This window comes from Tripterygium wilfordii, chromosome 10 (genome assembly GCF_013401445.1).
Source record: "Tripterygium wilfordii isolate XIE 37 chromosome 10, ASM1340144v1, whole genome shotgun sequence".
Taxonomy (NCBI): domain Eukaryota; kingdom Viridiplantae; phylum Streptophyta; class Magnoliopsida; order Celastrales; family Celastraceae; genus Tripterygium; species Tripterygium wilfordii.
Genome location: NC_052241.1, coordinates 9,746,923 through 9,766,849, shown reverse-complemented (window position 1 = coordinate 9,766,849; position 19,927 = coordinate 9,746,923). Strand labels below are relative to the sequence as shown.

The 19,927-nt window shown below is 35.6% G+C and overlaps 1 protein-coding gene and 1 pseudogene across 1 annotated transcript; one reads left to right on the top strand and one right to left on the bottom strand.

Annotated features, from left to right (window-relative positions):
- Window positions 1-1,097: 1,097 nt before the first annotated feature.
- LOC120007379 lies at window positions 1,098-9,632 on the bottom strand (annotated as a pseudogene).
- A 3,417-nt stretch (window positions 9,633-13,049) lies between these two features.
- On the top strand, window positions 13,050-15,850 carry LOC120007378 (subtilisin-like protease Glyma18g48580). Its single transcript, XM_038857574.1, has 9 exons — window positions 13,050-13,183; window positions 13,275-13,375; window positions 13,533-13,700; window positions 13,781-13,892; window positions 14,009-14,504; window positions 14,614-14,696; window positions 14,784-14,877; window positions 14,963-15,161; window positions 15,312-15,850. Exons 1-9 carry the CDS (start codon window positions 13,050-13,052, stop codon window positions 15,848-15,850), a joined length of 1,926 nt encoding a protein of 641 aa, XP_038713502.1.
- The last annotated feature ends 4,077 nt before the right edge of the window (window positions 15,851-19,927 follow it).

Here is a 19,927-nt window from a genome sequence, read left to right as displayed (position 1 = left end):
GCAATTAACAACATCTGATTCATATATCTTCAAATCAGATATGTATAACTACAAAGAAACAAATACAAATATACCTATAAAAGGAAAAAAACGAAAATTTCAAATATACCTAGAAAAGGAAGAAAATTCAACTAGACCTATAAAAGAAAAAAGAAATTTTTTTTTTCTAATATACCTATAAAAGGTAAGTGAGTAAATGCATATGAATTGAATTTTTGCACAATCATGCATGGTTGCAATCAAACACACATCTTTTAATTCAAAAACAATAAACCATAAAGGAAGAAAAACCAAAGTGATGGAAAATTGTTTCTTTGTCATCCTCTTTGTTGTGGCATTATGTTATTATCTCTCCCTTTCGTAGTCTAAATTAATATGTGCAATTGTAAATGTTTTGGTAATTATCATATGTGCAATTGTGGTGGATTATTTTATTTATGTTGTGTTCTCGAAAATTCATCTGGGTTATCCATGCGATGTGGGATATTTGACATGTCATTCTCAAGTATTCCAATGCGAAGGGAAGAAGCATGCATCAGCCATCAAGTGTTAGTAGACAATATCTGTTTCTGATTATTCTCAATAAGCCATAAAAAAACCCAAGGTTTTGAAAACCGGACCGGACCGGCCGGTCGGACCGGTCCAACCGGTGACCGGCCACTTGTCCGGTCCGGTTGAGGTGCCAAAACCGGTAATTGATGAACCGGGACATTTCCGGTTGAACCGGCCGGTTCTTCGGTTGAACCGGTCAGAACCGGGCCGGTTTTAACCGGTTCGGTCATTTATTAAAGTTAATAAAATATTTTTGAAATTTTGTTATTTGTAGGGTTTGAACTCATGATCTTTGTTCATTAAAAAATGCTTTAACCACTAGGCTATGAGATCTTCTTTGTTTAAAACAGTACTTTATTTAAATATATTGTATTTTTATGAAGTTTTCTTACATATTATATGCATATAATATAAATATATATATAAATAATTCATTATGTTAAAACCGGTTCGAACCCGGTTTGAACCTCGGTTGAACCTTTGAACCGTGAACCGAAGACTTTTCCGGTTTAATGACCGGTCCGGTTTTAAAAACCTTGAAAAAAACAAACAGAACCTCCTCCTACAACTTCTGCTTCACATACTCCTCACATAATGTTTTCCATCTTATTATACTCAATAAGCAATATAAAAAACAAACCGAACCTCCGCATACAGCTTCCGCTTCACTACAACCATACTCCTCACATAATGTTTGCCATCTACCCAAGCAAAGTGTCCAAATACATAGTCGGAAGAATTATTACCAGCCTTGGCATTCAGAGTAACATTGAAGCTCTTCTCTTCTCCTATTTCCTTAAAATCAATTGTCGTTGGATTAACATAAATGATAAACCGACACTCCTACTGGCTCTTCAACTTTTATGATATATTTCCCTGGAGAACCAACATTCTTCACCGTTCTTGATACGGTTATTGGACCTTGCAAATCTGGAATTGTTAGCGATGGATAATTCAAGTTTGCAATACTAAAGAACGTAGGACAGGTAAAATCTCTATCAGAAAATTTCCTGATAATACTTTGGTTGTAGCCATGTCCACATAGAAAGTTTAGGTAGTCATTTTCAGTCAAGTCATAAACGAGACCTGGATTAGCAGCACGCTCTGGTTCAACATGTCCTGCAAATGGAGTTGCATCTCCATGCGATTCATTCTGTATAAACGCATTGGTGTTGTCTAATTTTGTTGCTACAAAAAAAGAAAGAAGCATTTGAACATGGTCATGAACAGAATTATCTAGTCAAAGCTATGGCTGATATGAGGATACCCAACCGTGTATAAGTATTTTTGACATCCCTAAACAAGTAAAAGAAGTGTTCATACCAGATGTCATGATTGCAGATTTGATAGCAGCTGGAGTCCAATCTGGATATAATGTTCTGAGAAGGCCCACTATGCCGGTGACATGAGAGCTTGATACTGAAGTTCCATTTCTTATCTTGAAAATATCTCCACCAAATACAGCTTTTTCATCTTGAGAATAAGCAGCAAGTATTTGGACTCCTGGTGCAGTGATATCAGGCTGAAATAGATATCCATTATCAATCACAGATAATACATACATACATACATATATATATATAACCTATAAACCTGCTGAGTGATAGTGATTAAAGTAGTAACAAACCTTGAGAATGGCTGGCTGAACCATATTGGGTCCCCTAGATGAGAAATCAGCCATGATAGGAGCTCGCACTTTTTCCAATAGTTGGTTTGGATGTCTGTTTATTAACACAATCAATCAAGTTTTGAGAATTTGACAAGTTTAGAAAATGTAAAGAATTTGACATATAAACTTACTTGAAATAGTTGATATTAGCAAAGGCAGCTTCACCATCTCTTGAACTAATATTTGAAGTGGCGGAGATATGTTGTGATGTTTCCTAGAAATGAAAGTTAGACAATGGAGTAGATTAAGATGATATAGCATAAGGTCATAATTAGAAGAAGAAAAACACAGTGAATATAAATCCTGGGCCACATGGAAGACCCTGCAATCCCAATGGACCAATTAAGACCTGAGCCAAGGCTTAGTGGGGGAAGATAACGCAGGGTGTTATTAGCACAAGTTGGGCTAAGTAAGGGCACATCTTGCAAATTGCAATAATGGAAACTCTCATGGGACTTAAAACTCAGGTCATTTCACTTGCGTTGAGAGTTGTCGCTGTCAAATTCACCATTTCAGCCAATGACCGGCTATTTTTACTAACTTAAATGCGTACCTATAAAAATATTTACATCAAAACTTCATCTACCCGAGAGGGAGTATCAAACATTACCTTGAGATTCTGGTTCATAGGCAACCGATCAATTGTGCTTGCAGCAACTGTGAAAATCCAAGGAGACACATTGTCAACACTACCTGGCTTTGGTCCCGAGTTGCCAGCAGAACAAACCACAACTATGCCTTCTTTAACGGCGTGGAAGGCACCAATTGATACTACATCGTCAAAAAACTCTATTGGGCCCAAATTATCAACTGACACTGAAATGACATCGACCCCATCACTTATGGCAGCATCAAAGCCAGCCAACATATCCGCATCCTCGCAATTTACCCAACACACCTTGTAAGCAGCGAGAAGCGCTTTTGGCGAGCCCCCCTTTGTAGTTCCATTTAAATAAGGCACAAAGTTTGCCCCTGCTATCGCTAATGTGTGGGTTCCATGGCCATCAATATCACGACAAGTGTCAGGGGTATATTCCACTCCATATCTTGCCCTTGCAGCACTGTTAAAGTACCTAGCTCCTATCAACTTTCTGAACATTACAATACAATGCTAAACATTAGCTATCACAAACAGTTGATAGAAATATGTATTTTCTCAAATTGTGCTACACAGAATATTTGTAGCAAATGAAGATGAGAATGTACCTATTGCATCGGATTGGATTATTTGTCTTGTCCTCCTCACACAGACCTTTCCATCTCGACGGCAATGTTCCGTACCCTTCATCACCGAAGGCTTGTGATTCTGGCCAAACGCCTAAATTTTGGGGAAAAAAATGATGTTCTTCTCACACAATGTATTTCTATGGAAACAAACATTTTCATTATAAAACTTGCCGGAGTCAAGATTTGCAATGATGACGTCTTCACCCAATCTTGCCTTGTTCCAAACTGAGCTCCTTGGAATTTCTCCACGCTCTGTCTCTAGTTCAAGAAAACCCCATGACTGTGTCGTCTGTAATTTTCTTTCCTTGCTTTGAAAAACCGAAACAACGTTTGGATGTTCTGTATTGATGAAATAATAAAATCAGAAGAACATAAGAACCACGGATATTTTCATCAATTCATATAAAAACAAGCAAGAGGAGAAAAAAAGGAAAAGAAAAGACGAAAAGGAAATTGATAATAGAGTTGAACACTAAATTAAAGTAGAAGTTCTTACTTTGAATCTCTACTGCTGCTTCCTCTTGAAGCATGGCAGCAAAGCCATTTATGTTTCTAGTATAATGGTAGAAAATGGCATCTTTGGCTTTCTCTGTACTATTGCCATCAAAATACAAGTAACAAGTTAATTAATCTTCATGAAGTAAGCTGAAACAGAATGGTGATCTTGTGAAAAGATCTCTCCTACCTTCCCAATGAAAGGGCTAGCAACTCAATATGAGAAGTTTTTGCATGATCAATATCCATAGATGTTGGCTGTTTTCCATGCTTGTGTGATCCTAAATACACAATATAAGCCTGCACAAAAGAATAAAATAAAGACTAGCTAGCTAGGACCAATTCAACAAAAATATTATTTCTCCTCACTGGCACTTAAAATTAGCAAGTACACTACTAAATATCCAAACCCAAAATAAGCCCACTTTATAATGTGAAATAAATTATACATCTTTCTAAAAATACATGTATTTCTTCTCACTGGCACTTAAAATTTTAAAATTTTCTTTAAACATTATACATATATAATGTATATATTACCAAAAATACTCATATTTTTCTAATAAATATATAGATTACAATGTAAGTAAGGTTAATATAGAAATTATAATTATCAATTGATACACACTCAAACAAGAGAATAATTATTGGCTAACATACATACATGATGATAGATGATTTCTAATTAATGAAAAATCACCTAGCACAATTTAAATGATTTTTTTGTTATCTTGAATATTTTATGTTTTAATTGTGATGTGTAATTTATTAGAAACCTATATATAACTAACATCAAAATAGAAAGCAAGAAATGCAATGAATACATTATACTTGCCTTTTTAACAGCCGATGGGTATATGTGGACATAGTTATCTGATTGTGCTAATGTGGATTGTGAGATTGTGACCAAGGAAAGGCACAAAAAATACAAGGGAACTTTGTGAGAAGCCATTATTGTATGCTGGAAGAGATGTGACGGCCTTGTCAGCCTCAGATGGAAGTGACAACGAGAGCAACTCCACTCTTGGGGCAAGAACTCAGAGAGATGGAGATCACAAGGCTAGAGACAAGGGATGGAGTAGGGGAAGACAAGTTGGTGAATGTATGCACATTCAACTATCCCTATAAAAAGGAGAGAGAAAAAAAATTGAAATATACCTAGAAAAGGGAAAAAAAAAAATCAACCTATACATATAAAAGGAGAAAAGAAAAAAGAAAAATTCTAATATACCTTTTAAGTGAGCAAATGCACATGAATAGAATTTTAGCACATTGTTTCTTATAAGGCGCCATTTGGTTCGCGGAATTGGAAATGGAGATGTAAATGGAAAGAGGATGCCCTGAAAATAGTTAGATCACACTGCCATATTACTTTTTTGGCATTGTTGGTTTCCTTTGCCATGTTTGGTTAAAGTAAAAATCACAATGAAATAATGCTTAGATTATTGAAATATCCTTACTATCACATATAATTTAAAATAATATTTTAGTTTGAATATCTAAATATTAAAAACTGTAATAAAAATTAAAAAATAAAGAGGATATTTCCGAAATTGTGTGTTTTTCAAAAGGACAATATAAGTATTTAATTAAAAATAAGTATGTGTTGTGATAGCGTTGCAATCAAACACATCTTTCAATTCAAAAACAAGAAACCATAAAAGGGAAGAAAAAAATGTGATGGAAAAGAGTAGGGTTGTTATGGTAACGATTATCGTTACTGAACATTGAAAACTGTTACCATATCGATCAATTCGGTAACCCAAACAATGAAACCATTATAGGTAGAATCAATAAATCGTTGGTCAATATACCAATCGATTGATTACAGTGAATCGATAATTGATAAATTTACCATTTCATCTTTCCTAGCAATTCGTTTACGACAACAATACTGTTGGCGCATATTGCCAACTGAGACTCGGCCAAGCCTATCACCACTCCAGGGCTTCTCGAAGTGTTTTCGTTAATTGAAAGTAAGCCCATTATTTTCTTGGGCTGGCCCATAGAATATCATCCTGGTTTTCTAGGGTTTAATGTGATCCGAAAGAGAAGGCTACCAGGGTTGGATAACAAAATTTCAAGTTCAGACGATAAACCTCAGTAACATCTATTCTTCAGTTGCTCTCAAAGCTAATATTTTGTCTGCGAGCTAGAAAAGCAATGGGCACTAACAGTGGATCGGAGGACTTCAATGGCTCCAAAAAAATTTGCTCGACGTGAGAGTTAAACCTAGAACATCTTGCCTTTTACAATAGTTAATCCCCGTCAATTTGGCACCCAACCAACTCCTTTGGAGTTATTGGCTTAAAGGAAATGATGCATATATGTATGTGACACAATGAAGTGAATAACAATTGACATTTTTTTCATATTGCGGACTTGTGACGAACAAGTTTGCTAACAAGTTTAAACCTCGAATTACCCACAAATGTTTAGCGTTGACACTCAAATCATGAACAGTCCCACACCAAATTATCAAAGTTTGGTACCTTGATTTTGTTATGGTATGTTGAGGATTAGCTAGGGGCAATTCAACAACAATATTATTAGCAGGGGCAGAACTAGTTTAGGCTTAGAGTGGCTCAAGCCCATACTCAAATTTGGGCAAAAATTTGGAAGTACACTACTAAATATCTAGGGAAAAATTTCAAGCCGGTACTTTTAAAAAGACTTTTGGATATCTAGGTCCACTCAAAAACGTATGACACATAAGTACCTATAAAGAAGATGATTGTGGAGGTGTGATGGTGGTGGAGGAGCACCTGTGGCGGTGGTGGAGATGGAGGGTAGATGTCTTAGATCTAGGTATTTTTTAGATTTATGTAATTGTTAATTTTTTAAAATAGATACTTATGTGGAAAAAAATGTACTTATATGGCAAAATATTTTTTCTGACCCAAGTGTCCAACTTTCATAAAGTGGGCACTAATATGTTATTTTTCGAATATCCAAACCCCAAAATAAGTCCACTTTATAATGTGAAATAAATTATACATCTTTCTAAAAATACATGTATTTCTCCTCACTAGCCACTTAAAATTTTAAATATTTTCTTTAAACATTATACATATATATATATATATATATATATATATATATATATAGAATGTATATATTACAAAAAAATACTTATATTTTTCTAATAAATATACAGAGTACCATGTAGGGTTAATATATAAATTATAATTATTAATTGATACACACTCATACAACAGAATAATTATTGATTGACATACATACATGATGATAGATGATTTCTAATTAATGAAAAATTTTCTAGAACAATTTAAATGATTTTCTGTTATCTTGAATATTTTTTGTTTTAATTGTGATGTGTAATTTATTAGAATCCTATATGGCTAACATTTAAAGGGTTTGAAATGCAATGAATAAATTATACTTGCCTTTTTAACAGCTGATGGGTACATGTGGACATAGTTATCTGATTGTGCTAAGTTGGATTGTAAGATTGTGACCAAGGAAAGGCACAAAAAATACAAGGCAACATTGTGAGAGGCCATTATTGAAGGGAGATAATATTGTATGTTGGAAGAGAGGAGACAAAGAGTGCAACTCCCACTCTTGGGGCAAGAACTCAGAGAGTTTGAGATCGGGACAAGGCTAGAGACAAGCAGAGGGATGGAGTAGGGGAAGACAAGTTGGTGACTGTAGGCACATTCAACTATCCCTATAAAAAGGAGAAAGAAAAAAACTCAAATATACTCATAGAAGGACAAAAGGAAAAATTCGAGGAAGGCAAAAATCAACCTATACCCTGGTCTATGACCTTCAAAAAAAAAAAAAAAAAAGTGAGCAAATGCACATGAATAGAATTTTAACGCATTGTTTCTTATAAGGTCTCGTTTGGTTCGTGAAATTAAAAATGGAGATGGAAATGAAAAGATGATGCTTGAAAATAGTTGGATCACACTATCATATTACTTTTCTGACATCATTGGTTTCCTTTGCCATATTTGATTAGAGTAAAAAATTACAATGAAATAATGCTTAGATTATTGAAATATCATTTTTATCATATATAGTTTAAAATAAATATCTCCATATACCAGACGCTCGCTAATGCGTAGCGCATCTTCATAATTGTAACCCTCCCACGGCTTATAAGCTACTAATACGTTTTTACCCAAAGTGAGTTCGCCACCAATTATAGAGGCACCATCTCCAAAAATTTGTCCCTTTTTAATGCTCTTATCCCGCTGAACCTAAAAACAAAAAGGATATTGTCAAAATTATGTATTTTTCAAAAGGGCATTATATTTATTTAATTAAAATGGCATATATTTTCCATAAAATTGTTGATTAACTAGTACAGACATTTACAGTGACATCATGTAAATATATTATATATGTGTGTGTGTTTGATTCTTTGAATGGTGGGCCATGCACTTGTAAAATTGTAAAATAGGGATGGGCCAGTAAATGGGATAGATGAATTGAGTATGGAATGGGCTAGAAGCAAGTGAACTTTCCATGACAAATGGGCTTGTAGCAATCATATGGTTGGACATGACTGTAATTAACAAGTTAGGACAAAAAGGAAAAACGAAAATTCAAATATACCTAGGAAAAGAAACAAATTCAACGAACTAATTCTAATACCTGATGGAGTCGAAGTCATATCTTCTATTTGATTCTTTGAATTGGGATAGGAACTTCTTGTTAAAGAAAGATGTTATCTTAGAGAACGCCATTGTCGTAAATGGAGATGGGATTCTCGATCCCAAGATAGATTTCTCGGGTCCGAGGTAAGCCTTAGTTGATACGTGGTGCTTGTATAACGAAAATGAGGTAAATTCTCCTGAGATATACTTGTATGACATGATATTTTGCTCATCTCGGCAATGCTACGTGTCTACCTTTAGTTGGTGGTCTAAAAGTGGTATCATCAGATAGATATCTTTTTTTATTGCAACCAAGACTTTGAGAGGAATACACCTAACAATATGTATACATACATAATTTCTCAATGATACGAAAGTTCCATAATGAATCAAGATTGGTGAGCATGCATGTACCATCTTTGGTTGCCTTCAATTTTCTCCCAAGTAAGGCCGACCAACCTTTGCAGTCCCAAGTCTTGGCTCGTACTTTTAAGCAGGAAGGTTAAATTTTTTGGTAATGAAAGTTGTTAATATATCACATCGCAAGATGTGAGCATATAGTACCCATTTATAAGCGCTAGCTCCCACTCTATTAATAAAGCCTTTTCTTAGACTTAAGTGAATGGGATGACAACGTTACAACAATGTCATTTTGTTGGGCTGGACATGTGGGTAAGGATTTTGGTTGGACCCCATGTTGATGTCCTTTATGTGAATTCTTTAAATTTTGTTGTATATGTATCACGTGATCGGACAACTCAAAACAGACAATATTACAATATTGTTGGTATGAATGAGATGAGAACGCTACAACAATGTCATTTTGTTGGGTTGGACATGTAGGCATGAACTTTGGTTGGTCCCCACGTTGACGCCCTTTATGTGAATTCTTTATAATAAGTTAGTTTATTTAATTGTTGGGGGTGAGAAAATTAATTATGTGAATGTGAATTTAATGTTCAAATATTAAATAAAACATAAAATAAAATAAAAAATACAAATAAATTATTTAGGGTGCGATTAATAAAAAGGGGTGAGGATACCTCTCCCTTCAAAAATACCATTGATCCTGACAGAAAAACTAAAAAGTAATGGTGGATCGTGGATGGTTGTGGAATTATCTAGGCAAATTAAAATAGTCACTAGCATTGAAGTATAGGAAAGATCATACCACCTCTCTTTAATAAAAAATATAATAAAACAATAACAAAGTTATAAATGAATGCAGCTTTAAACCTATAATTATGCACGAATAAAGTTTATCAGGAAAATGAAAAGCATTTGAAACAATTCTGCTTATGAGATAGGTTTAAAGTTTATCGCAATGTCTTGTCTTGTACTTATTAGCAAGGTCTAACCACAAGTGGAGCCTTCATGATCCAAGAACTTTCTTGCATATCATTAGTGTCCATATGAACTGGCAAAACAACACTCGGTTCCTTTTTTTCATAATCGAAAATGACATCATATAGATTAATTTGTCATTTCAACATTTACTATGAGCCTAAACTTATGTCATCAGAGTTGCAAACACATAATAAATTTGACACATGAAGATAGGATAAGTTGAATCAAAACTCAACACATGACCACATGGATATTGGCGATACTCCCTCGTTGTACTCAGGAATTATAAAGTAATATGGATCCTAGCGCTGGTATCACAGCTATTCCAACTATTGAGTTGTACGCATAAGATTTTATGTGCATCATGTGAGACATGTAGAGCTCATAAATTCACTTGAATCCTATACTTCAAACTATAAAATAACTAGGATACTAATTGCTGGTATCTTTATCATTTTTGAGAATTATAATGTTGTGGTTAACTACTGAGAGATGGTTCCATTGGTAATCAACTAGGATAGGTGCAATTACGTCCAAGATTCGATTCCAACCGGAAGCGTATTTCTTGGTGGCCACCTGCATGTGGACTTCGGCCCGCCTGCGTGTATATGCAAGTGGATCTTCTCGCACTAGGTATCGGCCCAGGGCTTACCTTGTTGACAGATGAGAAACTTCCCTGCGCATGAGCCTCCTAGTCTGAGATTTATGCTCTCTCAATTGTCTGAAGAGTATTTTTAGTTAGGTGGTTCATCGATTATCGAAAAAAGATGTCGTGATTTTGTTTTGCTTGGAATTTAACATGTTTGCTAAAAACGGGGACTGCTTTTGTAGCATCAAGATGTTTGATATAGGGTGGCAGGGGTCTGCTGTAGTAGATGTTTTGGATGACAAAATTCTTTTATTTTATTTTGAAAAAATTATAAATGTGTAGTTTATGATTTAACGAACCCAATGATATATTTTTTGTTTGAAACAAAAATCAAATTCATCTTGATCCAGACATCGAATCTTTTGAGTTTATATCCGACGGTCAAAAATTGTTAAGCATTTTTCATGTAGCATATGATTTTTGTTTTGAACAAAAAATATATCGTTGGATTCGTTAGACCATAAACTACACATCTATAATTTTTTCAAAATAAAATAAAAATTTTTTTGTCTTAAATTGCTATTACAGCGGGGCCTGCTGTAATTTTATTACAGCAGATATTACAGCACCCGCTCACTCCGCGTATATGCTGCAGTTTCACTTCTATATCTTTCCACGTCTTTTTAATCCCATGAATCATGGTCAAGCATTCTTTGTGCAAAACTATATATTTCATTAAAAAAATTCATATATTAATTTTTTATTCAGTAAATAATTTAACCTTTTGGATTAAAGTATTTTTATTTTAGTATGTTCTGTAGTAAATCATTTTTACTAAATGATTAATCTCCGGTAAAAAGATAAATAGGGGAAGGCAAGACAAACACGTTTTTATTTTCATTTTCATTTTCTTGGAGTGCAATTTTTTTTTTTTATAAAATGTAATAAGTAAAAAGATAATTTTTTGTGTGTATGCTCGACGTACGGAGCCGACGTGGTCCAGGATGTAGAGAATCACAAAATCTATTGTCTAAACTCTGAACAGTTGTCATGCCGCGTGGGGAATGGTTACGCGGTTACGCACTTACTCTGCTGTAGATAAACTACACTAGAGTGCACTTGGGTGGCAAAAATCGGTTTTGGGTCAATTTTACATGTCCACGAAATATTTAAATGTCTAGAACATTATCCGGATTGAATTTTGAACGTACCTAATTAACCAAATATTGATTGATTTAAATCCGAATAAGTATACAAGACAATAATCTAATTCGGATTAGAGTTCAGATAAGTAAATCGGATAAAATTTCTGTTTTTGAGCCTGGACTTGGTTTTAAACAGGCTAAAATTTTATATTTGGACACATATTTCGGACATATAAGTTATGTCCAAATTTGGTTTAATCCGAGTGGGGCAAATTGACCATCCCTAGAGTCCACTATAGCCCCATTGATGAATCCAAATATATATTTTTTGTCTGAACAAAAATCAAATTCAACATAAAAAATGTATGATAATTTTAGACCATTGGATATAAACCCAAGATATTGTATACATTATTATGTGAGGTTTGTTGTCGAGATATGATGGAGGGCGTCCTGAGGTCTGATTCGCTAGTTTATAAGGAGAGAGCTTTCGGTCTTTTACAAGAAATGAGTATTTGGGTAAGTTTGTAGGTTTTGTCTTTTTTTTCCTAAATTTTTTGAAGTTATCCTTATTGGAATACAAATTTTAGTTTTTGTCCTCATTGTGTAAAAGCCCATTATATTACATGCATGAGATATGAAGTCAAGGTATATTAAACATAATACCATGTATTTAGTCAACTTCGTTAGATTTTCTTACGCAAAAGCATTGAGGAATATTACGTTAAAAATCGGTGCATTATATGGAAGCCTAGTTAGTTTAGGTTTGTTTTTATTTTTAAGGTTGCTTCTGGTGCAGTCCCCATAACGCAGTTAAGGAATAATGCACATCTGGGGAACACGAACAATCATTTTCAAAGAGTTCTTAGACAAGACGTCTCCATATAAATCACATTATGCTAAAACTAGATTAGGTTTGTTGTTATTTTAAAGGTTGGTTGTGGTGCAATTCTCAATGAAATTAAGGAATTCATACCTGGGAAACACTTAACAATCATTTTAAAAAGTTCATAGCCAAGAAGTCTTTCCATATAAATCACCATTGCCTTATTGGTTTAGTCATTAGCGATGAACACTTTCTATCAGTTTTAAGAATTCTGTGTATTTGTGTGCTAAAAGGAAACAAAAGATCGCAGATATCAACATGTATCTCAAGCTCTCTCTCTCTCTATATATATATAAGCACCATACAGCTTAATTACTTCACCTGAACGTATAAGCACGATATATGTTCAAAGGTTAGCTTCCCTTAGTCACATATATTCCGACATACATTACCTCCCTGATCTTATCAATATATAATGGCTCCTCAACATCATTTTCCCTTGTATTTTTTGTGTCTTTCCTTAGTCACCACATCACATTTCATATTAGCACAATCAGGGAACAAAATCATCAACATGGAACCATCCACTGTCAAAAAGGTTTACATTGTGTATTTGGGGTCACACATGCATGGTAAACAGCCAACATCTATGGATGTTGACAATGCCAAGAATTCTCATTTTGAGTTGCTGGGCCTCTCCTTGAAAAGGTAGTAGATATCTTTCCAAAAGATCACCCTTATGTTTCAACTAGCGTACTTGTGAAGATTAATTGACTTGTTTGTTGTATTTTGATGGCAGTAACACAAAGAAAGCCAAAGATGCCATTTTCTACCACTATACCAGAAACATAAATGGCTTTGCTGCTATGCTTCACGAGGAAGAAGCAATAGAGATTCAGAGTACGAACTTATGCTTCAATTTAATGTTAACTCTATCTATCAATTTCCTCTTCATCTCTTCTCTTCCTCTTTTGTTATTCTTTCATGTTTTTGTCTGAGTTGATGAAAGTTTTCGTGGTCCATATGTTCTCCTAATTTTATAATTTGATCAATGCAGAACATCCAGACGTTATCTCGGTTTTCCAGAGCAACGAAAGAAAATTGCAAACGACCCGGTCATGGGGTTTCCTTGGACTAGAGACGAAAAGTGGAGAAGTTCCAAGGAGCTCAGTTTGGAACAAGTCAAGGTTTGGCGAAGATGTCATCATCGCAAATCTTGATAGTGGTAAGTTTTATAATCGAAGTATCTGTTTCCAATGAAATATATTGTGCAGGGGAGAACATCATTTTTCCCGCAAATTTTAGGTGTTTGGCCACAGCGAGCGAGCTTCCGTGATGAAGGATATGGACCAGTGCCGCTGAGATGGAAAGGTCGCTGTGAGGAGGACAAGACAGATAATCCAATCCAATGCAATAAGTACTCTCATATTCATTTGCTGCAAATGTTCTATATATATAACACAACTTTATAAAAGACATATTGATATCAATTGTTTGTGATAGCTAATGTTTTTTTAGTGTTGTAATGTTCAGGAAGTTGATAGGAGCTAGGTATTTTAGCAGTGCTGCGAGAGCAAGATTTGGAGTGGAACATACCCCTGATAGTTGTCGGGATATCAATGGCCATGGAACCCACTCATTAACGATAGCAGGGGGAAACTTTGCGCCTCGTGTAAATTATCAAACTTACGCATATGGAAATGCAAAGGGGGGCTCGCCAAAAGCCCGCCTCGCTGCTTACAAGGTGTGTTGGATAAATTGCCTGGAGGCGGACATCTTGGCTGGCTTTGATGCTGCCATAAGTGATGGGGTCGATGTTATTTCAGTGGCAATTGCTAATTTTGGCCCATCGGAGTTTTTTAAGGATGTGATATCAATCGGTGCCTTCCATGCCGTTAAACAAGGCATAGTTGTGGTTTGTTCTGCGGGCAACTCAGGACCAGAGCCAGGGAGAGTTGACAATGTGTCTCCTTGGATAATCACAGTTGGTGCAAGCACAATTGATCGTTTGCCTATGAACAACCTCAAGGTAATATTTGATACTTCCTCTAATTATTTCATGCTTTCTTAGACCTTCGGCTACGCATAATATATCAGTGTCAACTGAATGTATTCCGTCGTCTAATTTGCGTTTCTAGGGAACATCACATCATATCTCCTCCACTTCAAATATTAGTTCAACATATGGTAAAGCTGCCTTTGCTTATAACGACCATGTCGAGTAAGTTTCTATGTCAGTTACTTGGCTTCTTTACATTTTCGGAACTTATCAAATTCTCAAAACTTGATTGATTGTGTTAATAAACAGATATCCAAACCTACAATTGGAAAAAGTGCGAGCTCCTATAATGGCTGATTTCTCATCTAGGGGACCCAACATGGTTCAGCCAGCCATTCTCAAGGTTTGTTACTACTTCAATCAATATCACTCTTCAGGTTTACATACATTTCTTGTGCATGATTGACAATTGATATTTATTATTTCAGCCGGATATCACTGCACCAGGAGTCGACATACTTGCTGCTTATTCTGCATATCCAAGAGCTATATCTGGTGGAGAAGTTTTCAGGATAAGAAATGGAACTTCAGTATCATGCTCTCATGTCACTGGCATAGTGGGCCTTATTAGAGCACTCTATCCAGATTGGAGTCCAGCTGCTATCAAATCTGCTATCATGACATCTGGTATGAACATTTGTTTTACTTTTACTTTTACTTAGGTATGTCAAAAATACCTATACCCGGGCGTTTACACTCATCCCTAGTTTTACCCCTTGTCAATCACCAGATAAATCTGTTCATGATCATGCTCAAATGCTGCTTCTTTTTTTGTAGCAACAAAAAAAGACAACACCAATGCGTTTATACAGAATGAATCACAGAGAAATGCAACTCCGTTTGACTACGGGGCAGGACATGTTCATCCAAGCCGTGCTGCTGATCCAGGTCTTGTTTATGACTTGACTGCTAATGACTACCTAAACTTTCTATGTGCACATGGCTACAATCAAAGCATTATCAGGAGATTTTCTGATAGGCCTTTCACGTGTCCCACGTTCTTTAGTGTTGCAAACTTGAATTATCCATCACTAACAATTCCAGATTTGCAAGGTCGAATTACCGTATCAAGAACGGTGAAGAATGTTGGTACTCCAGGAAAATATAGTGTGATTATTGAAGAGCCAACAGGAGTGTCAGTTTATGTTAATCCAAGGACACTTCATTTCAAGGAAACAGGAGAAGAAAAGACATTCAATGTTACTCTGGAGGTCAAGGCTGATAATAATTCTTCAGACTATGCGTTCGGATACTTCACGTGGCTTGATGGCAAACATTACGTGAGAAGTATTATTGTAGTGAAGCTGAAGCTGTAGCTGTAGATTTTTTGTCGAGAATCAATGAAATAAGATTTGCTGATTCAAAGCAAGCTCCCTACGATCGCACTCTCAATGCTTGGTTTAGGGTTGGTTGATTGGTTCAAGTTATGCTTGATGTTGTTCTACTTGTTAGACGGGCAGGTGACTTGGGGTTTGGGATTGGGAATGGACAAATTTAATATATTGGCCAAATGAAATTTAATTATTTAGAAGAAGAATTAACATCTTTATTGACAATATGACTTAATTTGTTTGGGGATTGAGTAAATCATTGTAGACACTGTCCACCCATTCCACACGAGCATTTCTACAAACACCTGGTTGGCTCTCCGCTAAAGGCTGAAACCACACAGCAACGCCGAACCAAAAACCAGAATCCACGACAGTGGACAGGCACGCCAAAACAGAAAGAAATTGAGAATTGTAGTTTTTTTTTATTGAGCATGTTTTAACGTTGAACACAAGCAGCTATATATCAAGACCTTGACTACCTAATGCTATACATGATAACTAATCCTATCATAAGTTGTTGTACAAGAGTAACATGACTTGTAGATAAGAATAAGCTCCACCCTTGATCGATCAGTACGTTTGTTAAGTACTGTTGTTCTGGTAGGAAGGATAAGCTTGATCTTGCTCTTGTTTGATTGAACTAACACTTGCCTCGAATAAGTTTCACCTGGGACAACTCATTATTCAGCAAACCAATCCGATTGTGGAGGAATATGTGAAGGACCTGCCTTATCTCTCCAAGTAGTCTTCCTTATCTCTCCATGTGTCTGCCTTATCACTCCATAACAACACCTTATCACTCCCTTGATCCTTACACATTTGTTGATCATCAGACAATTGTTTGTTATTAAAAACAACAAGTCACGCACGCTTCTGGAGTCTGGAATTTCCTTGGATGACAGGCTGTATACGAATGACAACTGGTTTTGAGAGAGTAGACGCTTTTGAGATGCGACTGGTGCTTACTTCTTTCGCGTGGCCAAATGAGAAGGGAAAGAGTTGTGAGTTATGACCCCTATCCAGGTTTTCGACCCTTCTTAGTCCCACCCCATTATGGTCCCGTCCTCATTCCACCACCTTTGATAGCAGCGGTTGTATTTTGAAACCCATCACTGACCATGGGATTTGTCACCGACTCCGGACCCCTTTTGATAGCCGCTGCCTCCCTACGCCGAATGCCCACTTGCCAGCGCACTGTCCCAGCAGCTGCAGTAGAGACTCTCGATGCTACCACCGAGACTTCTTTGGTCGAGAAATCGAATTCGGGTCACCCGGGAATCTCAAGTACCGTGATTATTATTTATCAATCAATCATCATTCTATTCTATATATATAAAACGAAAGCCTCAAGTTTGCTAACCGTGATTCAAAGAGCCACGTGGAAGAAAACCAATGGAAAAAAATGCTTCTAAAACAAAAATTAAAGCCAATTCAATTCACGATCATTTGATTCTCCCACTATGCTTACAGCTTACCTCCTCCTTCACCTCATGTTCCTCTCATAATTATCTTCTCATCTCCTCCCCGATTCATGCACCAAAAGGAGATCAATTCATAGAATTTGCTGTAATAAAATTAAATTTAACATAGGAAAAACCAAAGAGCAAAAAAAAACCAAAAGGAGATCAATTCATATCCTCATGTGGAGTGACATAGTTTCTCTTGTGAACTGCGACATGGTGTCAAGCAATGTAAGCACAACATTTAACTAATTAACTTTGGGTTTTCAGTATATTATATAATCTTGTGTATATCATTTATAGTTATTTTCATATTTGTGCAGATAATTAACGCGCAATGCGAATATTTGACAAGGAAACAAGGGAAAGTGATAGCTCCTCATCCTTTGGAAGTTAGAACAGCTTCAATTGCCATAACCAGTTCTTGCATGGCATTCCTTAAGATGAAAAGAGATGATCTCCTACAAAAGAGTATTGTAGAGAAGCTCAAGAACAAGGTTGATCGATACAGATATTACATTTTTACCATTCATGCTGTTGGAAACCATTTAGTTGGCAATCATTGGACAACATTCGTTCTGGACACTGAGGATGGATTATGGCTTCATTACAACTCAATTCTCCCAAGTAATAGGACATTCAGAGATCCGTACCTAAAGGAGGCAGAGATCCGTACCTAAAGGATGCAGAGATCCTACTTATATGCTAGGATACCAATGTAAGTTCTTTTGGTAAATGTTTTGGGAGTGAGATGCATGCAAATACATTGTGAACCTATCCTTTAATGGTAGTACTTAAAAATATTATGTTGGGTTTAAGTATACTATCTGATTATACAATGTAAATATTTACGTTGTTTACATAATTTATTACATTGGGTGTTGGACGAAGAGGAAAAATTACCATGCATATTTTTTTGGCCAAAATCTATAACCATCTAGGGCGTTTTAGTTCATTCAGTTAAACCTTGAACAAATTGTCTTTAATTAAAGCGGATTGACAATTGTGATGGTTTGTATATATATGATCCAGTAGCTAAATACACTGAACATGTTACAATGCAATTATTTACACTGCGATATAATTAATTACATTGTGCTATTTTCACAATGTGATTAACATCTATAACAAATTGTAATCCTGCAAGTCATTCAAAAAACACAATACAAATTACTACCAATTGTCAAAATCATCCCCATAATTAAAAATTAGTACAAGTCATACACTTAATAACAACAAATTCAATGTCTGCAAAAACAAATTACATAAGACCAAATTATCGAATTCTCAAAACTCTGAATTATCATATGTTCTTGACGATCTAGCGGGGACTATACTACTCCCCGTGCTGCTAGCTTTGCATTCATTCTTAGAAAATGTGCGATGACATACAGACTTCTTCAAATTACTATAAAATTTCTCAGACCTTTCACATGTAAAAAGTAAATATTTGTACACCCACTATTGTCCTTACTTATGGATCTCCTCTTAACAAAGAACTCATTATGTTGAACAAGTCATCCACATAATCAAATAACATCTCGATCGTCAGCGTGAGTGAAGCAACATCCTCAACACATACATCTATCGGTAGTACTTTACATCCCTAAACTTACATAACTAGGTGGCATGCCACCTAGACATGATGACAAAGCAATTCAAAAAAAATTTGAATAGCTTACCTGTAAAAGAAAAATATAATAAAAGCAAAACAAAAATTTTAAAATAATTTCTCTCTCTTCATGTCTCTCTCTTGCCTCTCTCCCCATCCTCCACCCATCCCCTCATTCTCTCCTCTCCCCACCTCTCCCCCTCCTCCTCAAGATCCATGGCATCAACGACCTTCTACTGAAGATCCATGGCATCAACATTGTGACTCGGGTTTCCATCGACAACCTCCTTCTCAAGCTCTTCCTTTCGATTCGGGTTTCCATCTATTTTTCTCCATCCCTTGCCGTTAATGGCGTCTACCAGCAAATTTGAGCCTCTAATGATGCTGTCTAGGGAGATCTTGAGACCTACAAGAAGAAGAAAAGACACTTGATGTTTCTTGTTCAACATATTCATCTTCAACATCGAAGATCTGCAAGATCGCTTACTGTTTCTTTTTGTTTCACCCATTCATATTGTCGATCTGGGCTTATTTTAATGATTGAAGTGTACAATGCCTTATTACATTATTTTGAAGGGGCATAGTATCTTATTACACTACCTAGATTGGACAGTGTAAAAAAGGCACTGAGTCAATTTGTTTTGTGTTTTAGTTGTCATAGAAAATGAATTGAAATTATTGTAGATGGAATTTTCATGAGATTTTATACTTTGACTTCTTATTACTCATTGAATTTAATTAATTACGCTGTCAATATAATTAATTACACTATCCAATAGGACAATGTAATAAGAACCGTATCTATTTGAGCCAAAACAATTAGTTACACTGTCCAATAGGACAATGTAATAAGAACCGTATCTATTATTACACTGTCAAAATAATTAGTTACACTGTCCATTAGGACAACGCAATAAAGAACCGTATCTATTTGAGCCAAAACATCCCAATAGGATTTTATCTTATTACATTGTCTAGTTATTAATTGCG

Bases quoted from the DNA above. Each gene is read 5' to 3' on its own strand.
- LOC120007378 (XM_038857574.1), top strand. From the start codon at position 13,050: ATGGAACCATCCACTGTCAAAAAGGTTTACATTGTGTATTTGGGGTCA. The intron at 13,184-13,274 runs GTAGTAGATATC...TTTTGATGGCAG, and splicing joins CTGGGCCTCTCCTTGAAAAG to TAACACAAAGAAAGCCAAAG. The intron at 13,701-13,780 runs GTAAGTTTTATA...CGCAAATTTTAG, and splicing joins CATCGCAAATCTTGATAGTG to GTGTTTGGCCACAGCGAGCG.